The 23,171-nt window shown below is 43.2% G+C and overlaps 1 protein-coding gene across 22 annotated transcripts in view; it reads right to left on the bottom strand.

Annotated features, from left to right (window-relative positions):
• birc6 (baculoviral IAP repeat containing 6) overlaps positions 1 to 23,171 on the bottom strand; it is a 163,053-nt gene that overhangs the window by 76,708 nt on the left and 63,174 nt on the right. For 17 of the 22 annotated variants that reach the window (XM_071379581.1, XM_071379588.1, XM_071379587.1 and 14 more), the window contains 8 exons: positions 20,964 to 21,093; positions 16,039 to 16,170; positions 15,541 to 15,699; positions 14,769 to 14,942; positions 4,787 to 4,986; positions 4,234 to 4,305; positions 2,115 to 2,418; positions 1,100 to 1,317 (listed from right to left, as the gene is read on the bottom strand). In XM_071379581.1, coding sequence (XP_071235682.1) covers positions 1,100 to 1,317; positions 2,115 to 2,418; positions 4,234 to 4,305; positions 4,787 to 4,986; positions 14,769 to 14,942; positions 15,541 to 15,699; positions 16,039 to 16,170; positions 20,964 to 21,093 — 1,389 coding nt within the window. The remainder of the gene's footprint in view (positions 1 to 1,099; positions 1,318 to 2,114; positions 2,419 to 4,233; positions 4,306 to 4,786; positions 4,987 to 14,768; positions 14,943 to 15,540; positions 15,700 to 16,038; positions 16,171 to 20,963; positions 21,094 to 23,171) is intronic. The other 5 variants (XM_071379594.1, XM_071379595.1, XM_071379597.1 and 2 more) reach the window with 1 other exon arrangement.

Below are 23,171 nucleotides of genomic sequence, written 5' to 3'. Positions count from 1 at the left end.
TTATGTAGTGTTGTCTGTCTTGTTGTGATGTGTTTTGGCCTATATTTATATAGTATTTATTTTTAATCCCAGGTCCCTGTCCCCGCAGGAGGCCTTTGCCTTTTGGTAGGCCATCATTGTAAATAAGAATTTGTTCTTAACTGACGTGCCTAATTTTAAGAAGTTATTTGGTCACTTTAGATGTGATACAAATCTTATTAAAACATCGGTCCATGGGCTAGGCTACATGAGGTGTGCGACTATGATTAGAAAAAGTCAACAAAAAAAAGGCAGTTTCTTAGGCTGGGCATCATTCACAAGTGATACTATATCATTCACAAGTGATAGTCTATTATCACCCATCAGACTATTCTTGATTTAGTCTTCCCTTTACATATACTAAATAATAAATGTGCGAAATTTGATTTGATTTAGAATGGACCACTATCATGCACCTGTCTCAAAACAGGGGCAGCAAAGAAAATACATGTCATCTATGCACTTAAATAGCGAATGGAGGACGCTTTTCCCCGTGGTTAATTTTCATGCCAACCAGGTGGGCTATACTCCTGTTGTAAAGAGAAGCAATGCGCATAATATAAGGAAAGTTGAGAAATAAATATATTAGGCCTAGCCTATAGAAAGCTGATGGAATGCTCCTCTTTTTAGTAGAGGCCATCACTTGGTTTCCTCGCGCAACTGCATAGCCTATAGAAATGTTGCGCAACATGTGTTGGGTTAGATTTTCGATTACATTTGCATTGATGTCAGAGTGATTAGAGGGCCAATAGAGTGCTGAGTACCAGGCAGTTAGCAAGTTTGGTAGGCTACTAATGACCATCAGCCGCATCAGAGCTTGGAGAAGCCTAATTACCGTGACTAAACGGTCACAAGGAATTTGACTGCCTTCATGACCCGTGACCGCCGGTGTGGCAGTAATATGGTCACCGGAACAGCCCTAGACTTGACTTAAAAAATGCCGGAGATATTACAATTTTAAATTCACATGACGTTGAAAAGACGTTGTCTGCACTTCGAGTATTAAGCACACATGCATGTCCCCAGAAGTGTGTATGTGTATGTGAGCGCCTTTTGGACACGGTCAGTGTCTGGGCTTCACCTCTGAAGAGTTCCCGCTGGTGTTGGGGACACGGGGTGCGTGGTGGCTGAGGGCTGACAGGCAGGCCAGGATGAGGTGGATGGCTCCTATTTCCAGGGCCATGCGGCGCAGCAGCACGCCGTCATCCGTGGTGAGAGGTGTGGTGCTGAATAGGGCCCGCAGCACGTGGAAGGGCAGCGTGGGCAGCACATTTGCCGACGGAGACTGCAGGATATGACCTGGAAGGAAGGAAGGGGAGAGATACAGCCAATCAGAGAAGATGATTGACTAAATGGCAGTCTGACAGTGTGCTGTGTGACCAGTGTCACTAAACAAGCTGGCAGCCTGCTCTCCTTCAAATCATTAAGGGCCGTTAACTCAAGGACTAAAGAAAAAAAAATGTTGCAGGACAACATGGTTTATTTCAGGCCCTAGAGGAGAGGGGAGCTAAATAGCCATCAATAATGAAGGCAAATGAGAGCAAAGGTTGGCTGGATAGGAGTTGTAATGTATGAGAGGGGGTAGGACTTGTCAATATTAAACAAGCCAGTGTGAGTATTGTGGCTAAATGATCCACAGGGCCAGCAGACAGATATGGTCTCAAGGACTGCAGGGGAAGATCTGCACCAGTGGGAACAAACGTGCCTCAATTGTAAATGGAGGGATTAAAATCTCTCTCCCTCTATATCTCTACCTGCTCGTGGCCAGGTGCTTCTAGAAGAGTCGATTTACATGCATTTCCCATATTATGACACTGACAGCTTTGTATTCAGGGACTCTGATAATGGGCATTATCGATCTGCTTGGTCCACAACTTGGCAAGATCAACTGCCTGACAAAGTCAATCTGAGCATTGGTGGAGAAGTGAACTGCTATTAGTAGGGCTGAGAATGTTTGTCCATGCAGCAGCCTTCTATATTAACACCATAGGGACCTGGTGTTTCAAAATATGAACATGCTTCTAAATCCTTCATAAATAGGGACAGGAGTTTTTCCTGACCACGCCTGAAGCTGCGTGAGAGGTTTTGTCACTTACTGCCCTCGCCATCGTCTGTGACGCCCAGCACCAGGCGGAGCAGACACTGGGCGTGCTTCCTCTCCTTCAGCAGCACCTCAGCGTAGCCCGGCAGGCGCAGGAACAGACCGAAGGCCGCCAGCGAGTGGGCGGGGATGGGCGACATGGTCTGCACTGACGACTTGTTGATGGGTGGCGGCTCGGCGGCCATGGTCTCTGGCGCCTCGTACACGAGCTCGCCAGACTGCTCGATGGTGACCCACTCAAACTGGTCGCTGTCCTTGGGCTTCTCCTGCGTGGTGGAGGGCACCACCGGAGCACTCACCTGCACAGGACGAGCCAGGGATAGAATGGGGTTAGAGGACAACACATGGAAAACACTGACAGACGAGCTGACTCGGGTGGGATCTCAATGTCATGTGATGTCTTTGGGCACTGAGGGTAGTAGGGTGTATATGGAACTAGAGAACTGTTATTCAGATCGATAGAGCTGCTGTGGGACTGGGCATAGTGCCCTGGGGACAAAGCTCCTAACTCAACACTTACTTGATGGGATAGCAGAGGGTCAACTGATTTACAAGTTTAACATAAATTAAACCAAACAGTGCCTTCAGAAAGTACTCATACCCCTTGACCTATTCAAAATGTTGTGAATCAGCCTGATTTCAAAATGGATTCGATTTTCTTTCAACACAATTCCCCATAATGACAAAGCGAAAACATGTTTTTTGAAATGTTTACAAACTGAAGGAAAATGAAATACAGGAATCTCATTTACATAAGTATTCACACACATCAATACTTTGTAGAAGCACCTTTGGCAGTGATTACAGCTGTGAAACTTTCTGGGTCAATCTCCAAGAGCTTTCCACACCTGGAGTGTGCAACATTTGCCCATTCTTCAAGCTCTGTCAAACTAGTTGCTGATCATTGCTAGACAACCCTTTTCAGGTGTTGCTATAAATTTTCAAGTAGATTTAAGTCCAAACTAACTCTGCCACTCAGGAACATTCACTGCCTTCTTGATAAGCAACTCCAGTGTACATCTAGCCTTGTTTTAGGTTATTGTCCTGCTGAAAGGTGAATTAATCTCCCTGTGTATGGTGGAATGCAGACTTGACCAGGTTTTCCTCTAGGTTTGGCCTGTGCTTAGCTCCATTCCGTTGATTGTTTTATTTTGAAAACCTCCCTGGTCTTTGTGGTTGAATCTGTGTTTGTAATTCACTGCTCGACCTCACAGATAATTGTATGTGTGGGTTACAGAGATGAGGAAGTCATACAAAAATCATGGTACACACTTATCGCACACAGAGTCCATGCAACTTATGTGACTTGTTAAGCACATTTTTACTCCCAAACTTATTTAGTCTTGCAATAACAAAGGGGTTGAATACTTAATGACTCAAGACATATCAGCTTTTCCTTTTTTATTAAATTTGTAAAAATGTATAAAAACAATTCCACTTTGACATTATGGGGTATTGTGTGTAGGCATTGACAAACAGTCTAAATGTTATCAATGTGAAAGTCAGGCTGTAACACAACATTATGTGGATAAAGTCAAGGGGAGTGAACACTTTTTGAAGGCACTGTAGCAGCCCTCAACTTTTGGGCTCCTGTTACAGTGAGTGTTTTTTCAGGTTGTGCCCAGTGTCCTTAAGATTAAAGCGAGTATCGGAGCGGCAGCACTTAAGAAAAACAAAGTTATTTTGTGCTTAGTTGTGATCCATATAATCAATTCAAGCTGCACTAAGAGCCAGAGTGGATCTCCAGGAACAGGATGTGCTGTAAGTAAACAGCTAAACACCAGCGGGACAAAAGACACAGACCTGGGCTGTTTGGCTAACCCGTCAGAAAACACTACACAAGGTCACTACTGGGTAAACAGAAAAGCCTCACCTGCATCAATGCCTTAAGTTTACTTTGCTAACAGTCTCACTCAGGATGAGAGCAGAACACCTCAATTATTCACAGCCTTAAGAGCGTGCTCAGAAAACACTATCCAGAGACACAAAGGGTTAAACTAATGCAGAATGATGTAATATCCTGTTGAGAGAGGTATATGGTCAACCAATCAATGACCAATCGTGTATATGCTTCATTTTCATCACAATGCTAAGTACAAAACAAATCATCTCACTTGATAGCCCTCGTGAGGCGTCTGCTTCAAACCACCAGTAGCTCTGGGAGACTGCCTGAATAATTCAATTCGCTGCAACAATTTGGAAGGGGGAGAAAATAACAAAACAGATTTAGTACCTGGCAGCTGTCAGAAGCCATTCCAGCTAGTCACCTTGTCGCTATGTGCTCTCAATTACCGTTTAAAGTATCAATTTACTTTCATTTAGGAGGAATGATGTAGCACAGGGGGAGCCCAGAAGAGACAAATAGGGATTTAGACTGAATGGAAAACAGTGACTTGCAATGCCTCTCTGTAGGCTGAAACCAGAGTAGAGACAAGGCACTACTTTGGCAACTTCAGATCTGCATTGGACTTTCTATGTAGCAAAGGCAGCTTGAATTTCTTAAGTATTGAGCTCTAGATGATATGCTATATCTAAACATATCTAGAAAATGGGCTTAACATTATAGGACTACAATTAAATACCTCCCCAATTACACAAGTTGTGAAAGTGGTATTTTACTGGTACTGGTATTAGTTATGTAGTTATTAGAATAGGAAGCGGTCAAACCTGTTGGATGACGTCTGGGTAGAGCATTGGCAGCCTCTCAGCGATCAGGGCCAGACCACCCATGCCTGCAAACACTTGCAGGGGCGACTGGATGGGTTTGGTCTCAAGCAGGGACTCATCGATGGCTGCGTCCAGACACTCGTCTCCCGGGGTCATGGGCTCGTCCTCTGGACAGCTACTCAGCATGTCACAGTGTTCCACTGGAGGAGGGGAAAGCAGAGTGTTTTCACTGACACTAGGTATTTTCTATGTGGCTTGTGTTCTTCGGTGTGCTATGTGCCGCGCTCAACCAATCACGACAAGTAAATAATGGGATGCCCTGCAAAGAGGGCCATTGTTTACATCTCAAACACAGAATGAAATAAATCTCTCATAACTCATCCCTCGTTAGAAAACAGAGAGAAAAAAAACAGAGCTATCACTATTCATTTATCAAGTTCAAGCGAGAGAGAGAAACTGACACCAGTTTTCCCAGAAATAAGTGGACGGGGTACCATTTCTATTTTCATATGTGAATGCATAAATATGTGATATGCCAGTCCAGATGAAGTGCACACTGATTAAAACAGAATCAAGGGCTCAGACTACTTGTCCTTGTTTGCACGTCAGGGGTGTGGTTCCGTACATAAAGTCAAAACCAAATGGAACGGAGGATGAATGGTAAAAAATAGCTCCCCATTATTGTTTTCATTCTGCGGCACGGCCGGCCTGTTTTATGATGATATAAAGCCCCAGTCGATTGATAGGTCATCTACAAAAAGCTGCACATCACCCTCCTGGAGAAGAAAATAAAATAAATGATTCATTGCGCTTGTCTCTAAAGGGATTTTCCCCCTCCTTCTCGTAGTGAATTAAAAAGTCACGAGGGTAGTGACTAATAGGGGTTGTAACAGGCCCGTTCTGTCTGGAATTCCAAATCAGGATTAAACGTGATGGAGAAGGAAGCGCTCATCTTTCAGCAGGCCGCAAGAAGAGACTGGGCCACCCAGAGAATATTTTTAACAGCATCAACTCAGTGATTTACGGTTACATTTAAAATGCAACCAAAAAGGCACAGGAAAAAGGGTAATCATTAGACTTCAGAGGAGCATATCAGATAAGATCTGCGAGAAAGAGGGCAAATCGTGAACGACAAGGAATTCTATCATTCTCCCCAAGAACAAACATTCTCCTATTTTACAGAATGTTCCAGTACCTTTACTATGCCAAGTGCATCCTATTAGCCTGAGAGTTCAAGTGCTAAATCAAGGGTAGGCCATAGACTTAAACATCACATCATTGTGTCTGAGAGGACAGACAGCGCCATTGAGGCCATCTCCATTTGAAGTAGTCAATTTTCTTCTTCTAATACTTCTATGAGTTGGCAAACAAACTGAAAGGGTGCACAACGCCACCTAGAGTGTGTTTGAACAGGTATAAAGCCAAGGTTGGTGATTTACCGCCACCTGCAGTTATGGAATGTTTCCTCAGGAGTATAATTCATTGGCTGGTCCTTACTGGTGACCTGGATGGAATTATGTGATCCTTGCTTAACTCATAGGACATCGTTCCCCAAAGGGCGGTCTGCGGGCCGAATTTGGCCACCCAAGTTTTCTGAGCAAAAAATAAACATGCGCAGGAAATAACCCAAGTAATTTTAATTTTGGACATTTATTCCCCATGTAATCGTATACAATGTACAGTGGTGTAAAGTACTTAAGTAAAACTACTTCAAAATACTACTTAAATAGTTTTTTGGGGCATCTGTAGTTTATATTTGACATCTTTTATTCCACCACATACCTTAAGAAAATAATTTACTTTTTACTCCATACATTTTCCCTGACTCACAAAGGTACGTTACATTTTGAATGCTGAATGCAGGACAGAAAAATTGTCAAATTCACAAATTTATCAAGAGAACATCCCTGGTCATCCCTAATGCCTCTGAACACAAATGCTTTGTTGGTAAACGATGTCTGCGTGTTGGAGTGTTCCCCCAGCTCGCCGTAAATAAAAATACATGTAAAAAAAATCAAGCTGTCTGGTTTGCTTAATATATGAAAGGTCAATATATTAATACTTTTACTTTGGATACTGTGCAGCAACGCTCCCCATCCAAACAGACAGAGCTTGAGAGGATCTTCAGAGAAGAATGAGAGAACCTCCCCAAATACAGCTTGGGTAGTGTCATACCCAAGAAGACTCGAGGCTGTAATCATCACTGCCAAAGGTGCTTCCACAAAGTACTGAGTAAAGGGTCTGAATACCTATGTAAATGTGATATGTAAAAAAACACATTTCTAGAAACCTGTTTTTGCCATCTCATTATGGGGTATTGTGTGTAGATGAATGAGGGGGGGGGGACAATTTAATACATTTTAGTATAAGGCTGTAACCTAACAAAATGTGGAAAAATTCAATGGGTCTGAATACTCCGAATGCACTATGTTTGTGCTTCTTGCGGTCAATTTGCAGTCTACAAATGTGTAATTATTTTACGGCCCAACCACCCGCTCAAGAAAAAGAAGAATAAACGGCCTGTGGCTGAATCTAGACGATCCCTGCCATAGGATGTCCCACCCAGTTGACTACTTCAAAATGGTGAAAGTCCTCAATGGTGCTGCCCATGTTAGAGGACTTTAGTGCCCAAAAGCCCCTTTTATCTCTACAGAGTAGACCTAGAAACCTAAAAATGGTTAGAGGGACAAAACCCATTTAGCTCTAAAAGGCCTGGCCTATTTGTGGAAGTTGAAGGCTTTTAAGGGGGCTAGGGCTAGATCTCTCCATGTACCCGTCTTCAGTTCAGTGGATGGCCGTTAGTGGGGCTGAGCCTGGTAAATGGATTATGTAATTTCCCCCTGGTCAAATCCGCCGCACTAGTTTAAGAGATCCCCCCCCCATCTCTGGCAGGACTGTTACTGAGGGTCACTGCTATCCTCCCCATTTATCAGCCTCAATGGGTCTGGAGAAAGGATTCCGGAATGATTTGTTTTGGGAAGCGACGGTATTGGAAGCTATTTGGGGAAATTGTAGGCGAGCTATGCAGTAAGTATTGTAAGGGAGGTATTTTACTGCAGTAAAGTATATAGTTAAGCGCAGAGAGCAATGGGGCCGAGGTTTGTCAGAAACAAGAAAAGATGTGCACCAACCTCATGTTGAAAATGTGTGTCCACTGAACACTACCCTTTACCATGCAGTGCTCCTTTACCCCAGACCAGAGATGAAAGCGGTGGTGCCAAATATACAGCATTGGCAGGCTTCAGCCTGCTCCAGGCAGTTTCTAATCTATACGCCTCAACTAATTATCTGAACTCCGAGAGCACGGCGGTGAAACTAAATTGGTTCGATGAAGACAATGATTGACCTAATCAGGTGGTTAGTGTCTGGCTGAAGACAGTATTGGTGAAATGGGTTTGGAGCTGGACTTACATTCATTAGCAGATAACATGCAGGTCACCGGCCTCCCATCTTGTGTAACCACTAACAGCAGCCCACTATTCTAGGAGTGGGGTGGCAGATCTGACTGACAGTCATTGCCTTTTAAAATATCTCACCCAAAAGGGGGACGGACAAGTCATCCAGTGTGACTGACAGATAGGACTGAGGTGCGGAAGAAGAGGGTGCATTGCAGGGAGGAGTTGATGCGCTCCAATGCTTGGACTGTTGGTGGTGGTTGCTAGTGTTAATTAGCCCCAGGGTGCCAGGGGCAGCATACAGGCTGTGAACTGCCACTGGGGAGAATCAACATCCACACTGACAGAGACCGGCACAGGGCTTTGTAGCAGTGCTACCAAGCATGGGCTCTGTTAACAATGCAGGCAAAACAAGCCTGCAGCAAGAGAAAAAAAAGCACTAAAGTGGGTTTCTGTATAAAGCAAACAATATCTTACTGCAAACAATGTCCCACTGCAGAGCCAGTGGAAACTACACAGAACTCTGATTCGAGCGACTGGTATAGAATCACAGGGTATAGTGGATTATTTAAAATCAGATTAGTTTGGAATACTTATCTTCACACGTTAGTAAGAGCGAACACCTTGACTTGGGAGTCGCTTTTGTCAGCTATTAGTTCAGCTTCACTTCATCACCCCTTGCAGCTTCCAGGGAGGGCAGTGGTTCTACACTTTCTACATGAGCAGCACATCACCCACAGCTCCTGCTATCATCAATTCTCTGAGCACACGCCATAAACATGCATTCAGTACCACAGATGGTTGAGGCGGCACTTTAAGATCGTGTGTAGCCTTAGGCTACCAGTGAAATCGTGGGATTATTGACCATGTTCTCAGTTTTAGTCATTAATTTTTCCACTTGCAAGGGAAAAACATGTAGAAGAGAAGGACTTTGCTTGAGGTGGTATGGCTCCGTCATGGCCGGAAGAGAGCAGAGCAATTTCCTCTGGTTTGCACATCTACAAGTTGCCGACAATATCAAACAGACATCAACTGCTCTTGCTGGCTGTCATATACTAATGGGCAAAATGTATCCATCCCCATCACATCATGTGTGCCCTGGTACTGACCGCCAAGGCAAGACGAGGGGGAGGCTAAATAAAGTATATCACCCCTAAAATCCTGTCTAACAAAATTCTGAAGGGGTGACCGTAATAACATTTACCACACCTAGGGCTGCACATTTTGGGGAATATTCAGACGTGGAAACTTTGTGGGAATTAACGGCAATATATATGAATAACAAATGTATGGTAATACTTAATACCATTTAAATGTAGATGTTTTTTTGCATGGGATATATTTAGCATATCATATGGAGACAGAAACAAATCTTTTACCTTATCATAAGTAGACATAATTGCAAATTATGAAATCCTTCCAATAGAATAAAATAAAAATTGAACTTTAATTAAATGAGTTGACTCTTCACATGGGATGACTTCACAGAACAGCAAAAGGGAATATTGAATGATCCACCGCATCTCCCAAAAACATTTGTAAAATGATAGTCTAGAAACTAAAGCTTTGGAAGCCTGAGAGGAAGACAACCAAGTCTTCTCCATGGACCTCCTCAATGTCCACCTCTTGAACATCAGACTGAGGCCTCATCTTCACTGTCACTTTCCAACCTTGTTGAGGATGGCTCGTTGTCAGGATCACACCTCAAATATGCCCGGATGGCCACCAATTTTTCAACCCTTTTATTGGTCAGCCTGTTGCGTGCTTTGGTGTGTGTGTGTGTGTTCCCAAACAAGGACCAGTTGCGCTCAGAGGTGGCTGTTGGTGGTGGGATTTGGAGGATGATGGAAGCAACAGGGGAAAGAGCCTCAGATCCACAAAGTCCCATCCACCAGGTGGCTGATGAGATATGTTGGCACAACTGCCATATTGCATCTTCATCCCAAAGCCCTTGCTTGGATGTGTACTTCGCCAGACTGCCAAGAACCTTGCCCTCATCCAGGCTAAGGTGGCAAGACACAGTAGTGATGACACCATAGGGCTTGTTGATCTCTGCACCAGACAGGATGCGCTTGCCAGCATACTTTGGGTCCAACATGTACGCAGCGGCGTGTACGGGCTTCAGGCAGAAGTCTCCATGCTTTTTGATGCATTTCAGAACTACAGTTTCCTCTGCTTGGAGCAACAGTATAGTGGGCAGGGCGGTACGTATTTCTTCTTTTACATCTACAAGTAGAGTCTGAACATCAGACAGGATGGTATTGTCTCCCTCAATCCGTGCAATGGCTACTGCTATAGGTTTCAGGAGTTTCAGTCTGCTTACCACTCTCTCCCAAAATACATCATCCAGGATGATCCTCTTGATGGGGCTGTCCAGTGATATGGCCATTTCCTGGAGACTCCTTCCCCTCCAGGAGAGTGTCAAACATGATGACAACACCACCCCAACGGGTGTTGCTGGGCAGCTTTAATGTGGTGCCCTTATTCTTCTCACTTTGCTTGGTGAGGTAGATTGCTGCTATAACTTGATGACCCTTCACATACCTAACCATTTCCTTGGCTCTCTTGTAGAGTGTATCCATTGTTTTCAGTGCCATGATGTCCTTGAGGAGCAGATTCAATGCATGAGCAGCACAGCCAATGGGTGTGATGTGAGGGTAGGACTCCTCCACTTTAGACCAAGCGGCCTTCATGTTCGCAGCACTGTCTGTCACCAATGCAAATACCTTCTGTGGTCCAAGGTCATTGATGACTGCCTTCAGCTCATCTGCAATGGAGAGACCGGTGTGTCTGTTGTCCCTCGTGTCTGCGCTCTTGTAGAATACTAGTTGAGGGGTGGAAATTTTGTTAATTATTCTTTGCCCACGAACATTCAACCACCCATTGGTAGTACAGTCTGCAATACAGTCTGCTTTCTCTATGATTTGCTTGACCTTCACTTGAACTCTGTTAAACTCTGCATCCAGCAAATTAGTAGATAAAGCATGTCTGGTTGGAGGGGTGTGTGCTGGGCGAAGAACATTCAGAATTCTCTTCCAATACACATTGCGTGTGAGCATCAGAGGTGAACCAGTTGCATACACAGCTCGAGCAAGACACTCATGAGCATTTCTCTACGTTCCTCCATTGAGTCAAAAAAAACTTCTGATTCCAGGAGGACCATGAGCTGTTGCTATCGATAAGGTGGCTGATTCATCATTTTCACCTCGAATATAAGTAGAGGGACTTTTGTCAGAGGTTGCTTGTTGTGAGTGCTTAGGGAACTTTATGCACTTGGCCAGATGATTCTGCATCTTTGTTGCATTCTTCACATATGATTTGGCACAGTACTTGCACATGTACACAGATTTTCCTGCAGCTGCAGTGAAATGTCTACACATATCATGTAGTGCCTGTGGCATTTTCCTGTAAAGATAAGGAAAAAAGATTGCAAAGAAAAACCCAAATACAATTCCATGTACAGATAAATAGTTAAGCAGCTAGATTAAACAACTCCTTTGTAAGATAAATGTTTTAAAATGAAAATAGGTGAATTAACACTCAGTTAGCAGGGTCAAGCAAGCTAAAACCCACATGGTAGCAAAAACTAACTAGCAGAAATTGTTAACAAGTTAGAAATGATTTAAACACACTTTCCTGTAGGCTACTATTTACTAGTTAACAATCATGTATGTCATATAAAATATAACATTTAGTGGCTGCTGCCAACATACTGACTCAACTCCAGCCACTTTAATAATGGGAATTGATGGAAATGTATGTAAAAATGTATCACTAGCCACTTTAAACAATGCCACTTAATATAATGTTTACATACCCTACATTACTCATCTCATATGTATATGTATATACTCTATATCATCTACTGCATCTTGCCATCTTTATGTAATACATGTATCACTAGCCACTTTAAACTATGCCACTATGTTTATATACCCTACATTACTCATCTCATATGTATATACTGTACTATACCATCTACTGCATCTTGCCTATGCCGTTCTGTACCATCACTCATTCATATATATTTATGTACATATTCTTTATCCCTTTACACTTGTGTGTGTATAAGGTAGTAGTTGTGGAATTGTTAGGTTAGATTACTCGTTGGTTATTACTGCATTGTCGGAACTAGAAGCACAAGCATTTCGCTACACTCGCATTAACATCTGCTAACCATGTGTATGTGACAAATAACATTTGATTTGATATATTCACCCCACCCAGTATTGTAATCGAAATTTACCAGAAAGCATGTAGTCCTTGGCTCAAATCTCATTTGTGTGCAAGATCTTGAGAATCAGCTGTACATGTGATGGAAGAATGTACTGTGCATGCAGAGGGTTGCAATTCCATTGAATTGGGGATAATTTAACCAAAATATGCCACAAGACCTAGAATTGCCTTATGTTTTTCCCACAAAAAAGGTTTACTGTTATAAGACAACTTGTTTGATGAATTTAAGCAAAATTCGCAGGCTTAACTTCCCATGGAAAATTTCTGGAAATTTCCCGGTTAAGTTTCATCTTATACAGTTGTTAAAGTGACATTAACAAAGGACATGAGTCTTGTGTAAATGTTTCTACAACGTCAAGGGGCTAAAACAGCTTTGGGAACAAGTGGAGTTTAAAAGTAGAGGGTGGAATCTGATTGGGTGGTCATGAGTCAAGTCGCTCTGGGAGCTTTCAACCATCAGAGCTTTTCTTTCGAAGGATGAACACAAGATAATAGGTGATAAAAGCAGGGTCCAAAATAACTCCATTAGTTTCTAACAAAACTTGATGGAAAAAGACTGAAGGCACTGGCCTGTATTTATTACCGCTGAAGTCATTAAGAGGCACCCACGCCATTTTCAAGCCTCCATTCCCTCATCCAAGCTCCGATTCATTTCTGACATGCAGCCGACATTTCCATCTTTCTCTTACATTGAAGTCAACCCGGCCAATTTATGATGATAACATAATAGCTTTCTATCTGAAGTAAACCCCGGCCCAGAGCGAGAGAAGGCCAACAGCATCATTGTAGAAATGGATACACACTTTATGTGTATCCCTTTATCCCATTACTTAACACAGTGAAAAAGAGCAGAGTGACTGTGCTGGTGCTTTTAAGTATGCACATCTCACACTGGGCCACCTGTTACACAGACTGTTAATGGCACCTGAAAACATCTCAGGAGACTGAGGCCCAGCGCTCAGACAGAGAAATGGATGGCTGTGGAGGGGGAGAGCCATTAATCCCTCTGTGGAATGGACTGTCAGGGGACCAATGGAGAGAGCCGTTTGGGGCTCACTTTACACACTAACTACATAGCAAGAGGACAAATGGCAGACAGGGAGGGAGAAGGAGAGTGAGCGCACGCAGTTATACAATACATATACAAAAGTATGTGGACACCCCATCAAATTAGTGGATTCGGCTATTTCAGCCACACCCGTTGCTGACAGGTGTATAAAATTGAGCACACCGCCACGCAATCTCCATAGACAAACATTGGCAGTAGAATGGCCTTCCTTTAGACCTCAGTGACTTTCAACGTGGCACCATCATGGGACACCACTTTTCCAACAAGTCAGTTTGTCAAATTTCTGCTCTGCTAGAGCTGCCCCGGTCAACTGTAAGTGCTGTTATTGTGAAGTGGAAACGTCTAGAAGCAACAACAACTCAGCCGCAAAGTGTTAGGCCACACCAGCACTCGGCGGTCCTGTTCTGTGCGCTTAAGTACGTAGCGTATAAAAAAAATCGTCTGTCCTTGGTTGCAACACTCACTACAGAGTTCCAAAACTGCCTCTGGGAGCAACGACAGCACAAGAACTGTTCATCGGGAGCATCATGAAATGGGTTTCCATGGCAGAGCAGCCACACACAAGCCTAAGATCACCATGCGCACAATGCCAAGCCTCAGCTGGAGTGGTGTAAAGCTCACCGCCATTGGACTCTGGAGCAGTGAAAACATGTTCTCTCGAGTGATGAATCACGCTTCACCATCTAGCAGTACGATGAACGAATATGGTTTTGGCGGATGCCAAGAGAACACTACCTGCCCGAATACCTAGTGCCAACTTTAACGTTTGGTGGAGGAGGAATCATGACAATCTAAACGATTCTGTGCTTCCAACTTTGTGGCAACAGTTTGGAGAAGGCCCTTTCCTGTTTCAGCATTACAATTCTCCCGTGCACAAAGCAAGGTCCATATAGAAATGGTTTGTCGAAATCGATTTGGAAGAACTTGACTGGCCTGCAAAGAGCCCTGACCTCAACCCCATCGAACACCTTTGGGATAAATTGTAACGCCGACTGCGAGCCAGGCCTAATCGCACAACGTCAGTGCCTGACCACACAAATGCTCTAGCGGCTGAATGGAATCAAGTCCCCACAGCAATGTTCCAACACCTAGTGGAAAAACTTCACAGAAGAGTGGAAGCTGTTATAGCAGCAAAGGGGGGAACAACACCATATAAAATGTCCATGATTTTGGAATGAGATGTTTGACAAGCAGGTGTCCACAAAGTTTTGGTCATGTAGTGTATGTTTGAATGCGAGTGTGCGCTTGTATGTCTTGTGTGCAAGTGAGTGCTCTGCCATACCTTTCTCTGTGCGGAGCCGTTTGAAGGAGTCCGTCTTCGAGATCCCGGGGTCGGAGATAACCTTGGAGCCCAACTTGACAGTCAAGTCGATGGAGTGGTAGCCCTGGGGCAGCTTGCGGTCGTAAAGCAGGGTCAACAGCTGGGCCAGTGTCATCTCTGCCGGCAGGGGCTGACCTGAGGGGGGGTGGAGGGATGAGACAGCGTTCACAGTGAGGAACCAAAACCTTGGTCACTCTCTGGTCACACTACAAGGCCCAGAGGGACAGAAAACCCATGACAGCTACGTGACATGAAGGCTAGTGACCTATTTAACAATGACTACATGTGAAGACAAGACATAATGGATGGAGTGCTGCTTGTGCCCATAGTAAATGTTTGTCTTTGCAAACAAAGGTCTGATCATGTCTTCGCTTATCTTCCATGAGTTAGGTAAAACTTGGATCTTGCTGGCCTTTAGGAGATAGACTGGGGGTAAGGCCCTTTGATAGATTAGCGTCCTGTCCAAGGGGTGTACATCAAGGTGCGTCACGCTACAGAAACAGGAGATAGGCTGCTGCTCCTATGAGCTGTTCCAGCTCGCACAAGCCAAGGCTCGTGCAAGGCTACTTACGTTTACCTTGACAACCCAGGGTCACAACACCACAGACTAGAACAAGCCAAAGGACACTCGGGCACACTAGCTCAATGAATTGGCTTAGTCAGATGAACAGGCTTCACTTGGCAGAGGGAAGGTACTGGAGAGAGAAGGGAGCTGTTTGTGTGTACACAGTACCTGGTAGCAGCTTGTGGTAGAGGTGGAAGACAGGCACGCTGAGAGTTTTGGCAGATGGGTCCACACCTGAGGCTGTCAGCTTATCGCTCATCACACGTCCCCTCCGCGAAGGGGGACGGGGAGGGGTCGACAGGGCTCTCTTCGACTGGGACTTCAAGCCTGAAAGGAAAACACACTCCAGTCATTTACCATGAGATGGACTTTTATATGCTAGTGAATGTGATTCTAGAGGGGAGCGCTTCTGTCTAGTGCTTCTTATCAAACACTGTCTATACTTTGGGATATTTTACACATTGTATTTCCATATACAAATAGTTTACATTCGGTGCAGGACCTCAACATAGGGCTGGAAGCCCAGCTTTAGGCAAAACAATACCTGCCATCTAATTGGTGCTTTAGAATCAATTAATCCATTCCTGCGAAGCCACAATGATTGGCAGGCGTGGGAAGGAAGGGATGCGGTGAGAGTTTGTGAGGAGGAGGGGGCCAAACGTGTACCTGAGGCCACGACGACACTGTAGTTGTCCTGAAAACCGCTGTCTGTCTTCATCTTCTCCTTCTCGTCGTGATTCTTCTTCTCCTTGTCCTCTTTCTGCTCATTGATCAGCTTGGCTGTGATGCTGGGGGTGTCTGAAAGAGGGAGGGAGCACGTTAGAACCACCCTTCAGCAACAAGCCATCAAAGCCACTTGTGTGAAAGACTAGATGCTAATTGTCATAATATGCACAGCCCCAGTGGCCGACTAGCCATGTGCACACAAGTATTGACTAAAGCCCGATTTATCGGTTGTCCGCTATGAAATTGAGCGATGTTAGTTTTTTACTATTATAAATTTGTTACCAACGTAATTAGACCAGAAAATAGTAATTATTTTCCTGCTATGGTATACAGTCTGATATACCACGGCTATACATTTGGGTGAGGTTTTTTCGCCATCGCCTGAGTAGCCTTATTTCACTGCCAAAAATCAAAATAAAACAATCAAACGTTAGTGTTCAGCGAAATAACACTATCAAACACAGGTAGCCTAGTCAAATAACATCCAATCACATCAACCGTTACTCTCGAGGGAACCCTTCACTCTTGTGCAGACATTTAGAAATGAAACATGACAATTTGACAAATAAGCCACAGGAGTTTTTTGAGGGAGAATAAAGACGACTTTCGAGTAGTAAGACATGTATAAAAGCAACAGATACCATTAATAAGAAGGGGATAGAAGCGTCTTATATGGTGAGCTACCGAGTGGCTAGGACAGGCAATCCCCATACTATTGTGGAGGATTTAATTCTTCCTGCTGCCGTGGATATGGCTGGGACAATGCAGGGGGAAAAGGCCAAAAAACCTACACAGACGATGCCTTCATCAAACACTGCTTCACGACGCATTAGTGACATGGCAGGAGATATTGTGAAACAATTACTGCTTTGCATACAAGCCAGTGAATTCTATGCGTTACAGCTGGATGAGTCAACAGACGTGGCGGGCCTGGCACAGCTCCTGGTGTATGTCCGTTACGTTTATGGGGGGTCAATTAAGGAAGACATCCTCTTCGGCAAAACACTGGAAACCAGGACAACAGGAGAGGATATTTTTTAAGTACTGGACAGCTTTGTGACATCAAATGGACTTTGGTGGTCAAGATGTATTGGTATCTGTACTTATGGCACAAAAGCCATGACAGGGAGACATAGCGGAGTGGTAACGTGCGTGCAAGCAGTTGCTCCCGACGCCACTTGGGAACACTGCAGCATCCACTGAGAGGCTCTTCCTGCCAAGGGAATGCCTGACCGCTTGAAAGACATTTTGGACACTACAGTGAAAATGGTTAACTTTGTTAAAGCAAGCCTCTGAACTCTCGTGTATTTTATGCACTATGCAATGATATGGACAGCGACCATGTAACGCTTTTACAACAGGTTATCAAGCTGACACGTTTTTTTTTTTAAATTGAGAGATGAGCTTAAAGTTATTTTTACTGACGATAATTTTCTATTGTCTGACCGCTTGCATGATGAGTTTCTCACACGACTGGCCTATCTGGGTGATGTTATTACTCGCCTGAATGATCTGAATCTAGGATTACAGGGACTATTTAAAATGTGCGGGACAAAATTGAGGCTATGATTAAGAAGTTGTAGCTCTTCTCTGTCTGCATTAACAAGGACAACACACAGGTCTTTCCATCATTGTATGATTTTCTGTGTGCAAATGATCAAGCTTACGGACAATGTCAAATGTGATATTCTGAAGGACCTGAGTTAGTTGGGTGCGCAATTACGCAGGTACTTTCCCGAAATGGACAACACAAACAACTGGATTTGTTATCCCCTTCATGGCCTGCCTCCAGTCCACTTAGAGATATCTGAACAAGAGAGCCTCATCGAAATTGCAACAAGCAGTTCTGTGAAAAAATGATTTAATCAGAAGCCACTGACAGATTTCTGGATAGGGCTACGCTCAGAGTTTCTTGCCTTGGCAAATCGTGCTGTTATAACACTGATGCCCCTTGTAACCACGTACCTATGTGAGTGGATTCTCGGCCCTCACTAGCATGAAAACTAAATAGAGGCACAGTGTGTGTGGAAAGTTATTTAGGACAGACTCTCTACAATACAACCCAACATTGCAGAGTTACGTGCATCCTTTCAAGACCACCCTTCTCACTAACCTGTGGTGAGTTATTCACAATTTTCAATGAACAAAAGGTTGTGTAAGATGGTTAAATAAAAAGCAAAATTATTGATTATTATTATTTGGTTACTGGTTCTATAAGAGGTCTTTGTCACTTCCCACGAGCAGTGACAAAAACGAACTCGTTCTTATGTTTAATAAATGTATCGTATAGTGTGTGTGGGGCAGGCTTACAATGATGACAAAAAACAACATTTGAGAGTACACTGACCCTGGTGCTAGAGGGGCTACGCAGCTGGAGGTTGAATGTTTGAAGGGGTACGGGACTATAAAAAGTTTGGGAACCACTGCACTAGACTGTTTCTCCCTATGAAAAATATCTGGTGTTTCTGGTGCTCCTACAGTTTGTGGTGCTTACATTAATGTTCTTTCCTCAAATGTAAGAAATCAGCTTTCTGAGTTTCTTTATAGGGCTGTTTAAATCACAATCCATACAATCTATTCGAGCTATAATAATAAAAATCGGCAGATTTAGCAGTTATGGTGAATATTTCCATTCTAAAATTGGAAATCGGTATTGAATCAAATCCCATATCGGTAAGTTCTAATATTGACATCAACCCTAATGTAGGCGCAAACAAGGCTATGCAAACAACTAGAGATACAATCAGCTGACAAGTAGCAAGCCCATCTCAGTCCTCCATTCCCTGAGAGTTCAGATAAAATGGGCTTGATAGCAGATAATCTGGCATTAGCAATTCCAAGGGCAACTAATGGCTCCTTTAAAAAGACCCCTGGCTAGCACTAGCTGTTTCTGCTGTGCTCCCTTACACATGTAAATATTGGACTATAGAATGTGCCTTCCTCTATTATACTTAAGCTAAAATGTTTATTCTATTTTACTGAGCCATTTACTTTATGTTCGTATTCTTATCTTGTATTATTTCTTATAGTTGAGAAGGAACCTGCAAGTAAGCCTTTCATTGGACGGTTATACCATGTGTATCCTGTACATACGACTAATAAAATGTAAACTTTTATTATTAACCGAGCCTATCCCTGCCTCCCTGGGTAGCGCCAGGTGGACATCATCCCCCTACGGAGAAGGGGACAGGCCGGGTTAGTTTATAGACAGGGCCCAGTGACTATTTCAGGAAATGGAGGGGTTATTTATATAGCGCACAAGGAAAAATTGGATTCAGTGCTTCTTAAATAACTCTGGGGCTTCTGGTAAAGGCCAAAATCTATGAGTCCAGCAGCTTGCACAGGGCTATTTCAATCACAGGGTTGACCAGCAGGGTGCAATAAAGGGGAATGAGGGTGTGGCATTAGACTTGCACTATGTTAGGCTTGTGGGTCTAACATAGTGCCAGTTTACTGTTGAAAAGTGATATCCCAACTATAAATACAATAAAGTATATACACTAAAGCGTAAAAAAAAAAATAAGTTGATCAAAATAGTGTTTTTAAGACACCTGCAAACTTCGAGTAGGGCATTCAAAAAGTTGATCTGATGGCTAATCCATGATGTCATCCACCTCTCCCTTGCTTGATGAACAATAGAGAAGACTGAACAAGAGAGGAAAAACCCCCACCCCCACTTGTGCTATGTCATGACTTACCTGGACCACCTATTGAGATGTGCCTTTTGTTAAGTATACTGAACAAAAATATAAAACGGAACATTTAAAGTGTTGGTCCCATGTTTCAACGCTTCATATGCACAAAAAGTGTATTTCTCTCAAATTTTGTGCACAAATTTGTTTACAACCCTGTTAGTGAGCATTTCTCCTTTGCCAAGATAATCCATCCACCTGACAAGTGTGGCATATCAAGAAGCTGATTAAACAGCATGAACATTACACAGGTACACCTTGTGCTTGGAACAATAAAAGGCCACTAAAATTTGCAGTTTTGTCACAACACAATGCCACACGTTTTGAGGGAGAGCGCAATTGGTATGCTGACTGCCAGAATGTCCACCACAGCTGTTGCCAGAGAGCTGAATGTTAATTTCTCGACCATAAGCTGTCTGGCTCCTCAGTGGATGGGCCTATGCCCTCCAAGGCCCATACATGGCTGCACCCCTGCCCAGTCATGTGAAATCAATATATTAGGGTCTAATGAATTTAATTAAATTGACTGCTTCCTTATATGAACTGTAACTCAGTAAAATCTATGAAATTGTTGCATGTTGCATTTATAATTCTGTTCAGTATAAATCACCTGTTAAATGAGGTGAAAAGGAGACTGGCGTGCCACTAAGTAAGTGTAGCTACGTTTACACTACCAGCTGATCCACTCTGTAGCCATTGATCAGAGAGCTATCTTCATCTGCTGGAAAGCTAATATGGCGGGACGCTCTTACGTATTGATGTTAATGAGGCGATGTGAGTGGACGCAGCAGTCGCATGGAAAGGTCAATGTTAATGCCCAGGGAGATTGTGTGCGCGAGACTGTATGAGGTGCTGACATGGGGTATAAACTTAAAATATGTCTGCCTTTTCAAATTTAAGGACCCAGTGAGAAGAGATAAAATGCTTGAATGACGAGCAGCATATGGAGAGTGGGTTTCTCCCATTTAGATCCTGTGTGTCTGTCATTGTGGGAGGAGGGTTCATCTGAGTGGCACTGGAAACACTCAGCTCCTCTTTATCTGAGGGCCACATAATATTGATGAGGTTGATGCTGGGGCTACAAGGAAGTATGTTTAAAAGTAATTTCCATTCTGTAACACTAATTGCCCAACCTGTCAATAGTGACAGGTTGGGGAGAGGCAGCAGACGTACCCGACACCCGGTCCAGGACTTCAGCGAGGGTGGTGGAGATGGGAAGGTGGAGGGTGCGGTACTTGTGCCCTGCTCCGTACATGGGGTGCTGGATCACATGGCTGGTAGCGTTAATGCGTCCCTTGTACAGCTGAAGAGAGATGAGAAGGTATTAGGAGAGTACCAGTACAAAACACCACTGCCACCAATGTTATGAACGGTCATGACTTCAAGTGAGAGATGAAAGATTCAGGAGCACAATGCAGGGCCACTTTTGGAGTGAATGAAGCTGGCCTTGGCTGTTGACTTCCACTCCTGCCTTCATTGGAAATAACAAGGTTTCTCATTCAGGCATGAATGTTACATGTGTACAACATTGAAGGTGACATCTATTGCTTTCTGCAACCTGCAGGCGACAGGCATGGTGTTGCCAGAGCACGGCTCAGCCGCTTAGGTTGCATGGACAGCTCACTGCAGCTCCAAACACAACCTCAGCCCCCTCATTCAGCCCCTTCACTCAGTCCCCACAGTACACACTCCAGACAAAATCACTACACTACAAACACTAGCCTGGCAGGAGATTTAGATTATGTAACCTAAAAAGCTGTTTGAAACATGCACCTTTAAAAAGGTACTGGTGGCTTTTAGGCAAGTCTGATAGAACTCTCATAGGAAGCAAAATGTTCTAGACTCCATATCTTGGTATGGTAGCTAGTACAATAAAGTACACTATTTTTTTTAGATTGACAGCAAATCAAAATGTCAAGTTCCCTCCAGTGAGAAGCAGATTAGGGAGAAATTGAGTGAGGCTTTGTTAAATATCAAAGATCAAATTAAGAGTCTTCTCAACGCTGATGAAATAAAAGTAAACCATTAACGTTTTTTTAGATCTAAAAAGGCCCGATGGAGTACAAAATATATATTTAATTTTTAAGGTAAAAGGCACCACAAAGTCTGACATTAGCTATTTCGGGGTCCTATAAATTCTGCATTGCGGAGAACGCACACGCAATCCAGACATTAAACCGGAATTCAACTGTATTCAAACATTTGTTGAATTTAGAAGGAAATCAACTAAATGTATTGAACTTATTAGAAAATACATTAATTTGCACAAGTTAATCATAAGACATGAAAATGCATCAGTGATTCGTATGTTACCTGGCAGAATGTGTCATTTTCTGCATCAATCTAGTGGCCATTTGTTTTGCGAACTCTGTTATCACATGACTGCTACAGAAACGTTGCAAAAGAAAAACATTTATCTTGCTGGTGCACACTTGTAAAAAATCCTAATTATAAAAAATATTGGTCCCCTGATGTGTTTTAAGCATTGTTGTGGACTTAGAACATCTAATTGTATTGTTTAAAAAAAATATATATATATAATAACTTTGACAACCAGATAAAAACTGAAAAAAAGAAAAAAAACATGGAAAAACTAAACTGAACCTGGGAAAAAATGATTTTATAGGGCCCTATCTAGGGCTGTTGCAGTGACCGTATTAATGCCACATTGGCAGTCATGAGTCATGAACTCCGTAGTCGATACGCATATTAGAGCTTAGGCATACCTGAATTAAAATAATGAGTGCACCGTTATACAACACCATTATACAATACATAGCCTACCGTATTTGCACTGCAGAAAAACACACACACAAAAAAAGATTTAAGATGTCTTTGATACATAATTGGTCGAGCCTATAATCCAAAATTATACAAATTCTAGTAAATCGCCTTTGATTGTGGACTGTATTATATAAATACTGGAGAATGGTTACCTTAAGCTACGCTCCAACCTTTTAGCCATGAGTCTGGGAAAGAACTGTGATGGAAACCGTTAAGTTGGTGCTTTTCTATTTATACATTTCTGTGGTCTGTGTTCGTGCTTTTCTAATAACCGTTTTCTGTGTTTATGAAAGTGACTGATTGCACGAATCCTCACTATCAGTATCTGCAATTTGGCAGTACGCCCAGACCCTTGTTTTGAGAACGAAAGTTCTCTCAGTTTCAAGGTCTCAGCATAGAGAGAAGAAGCCTATCGGTCTGTCACAAGCATGACCCAGTATTGGTCTGTCACATGAATGAAGCAAACGTTGATTCATTAATTTTGAATGAATAAGCTAAATCATGCAAATATAACTTGTCTGTACATAAGAAAACTCACGGGACTTCCCCGGAGAGCTCCTGACAGACGTTCACTATGGTGCATCAAGTTGGTTGGAA

Source organism: Salvelinus alpinus, chromosome 32 (assembly GCF_045679555.1).
Source record: "Salvelinus alpinus chromosome 32, SLU_Salpinus.1, whole genome shotgun sequence".
Lineage (NCBI taxonomy): Eukaryota > Metazoa > Chordata > Actinopteri > Salmoniformes > Salmonidae > Salvelinus > Salvelinus alpinus.
Note: the sequence above shows the minus strand (reverse complement) of the source record. Positions and strands in the feature narration are given on the sequence as shown.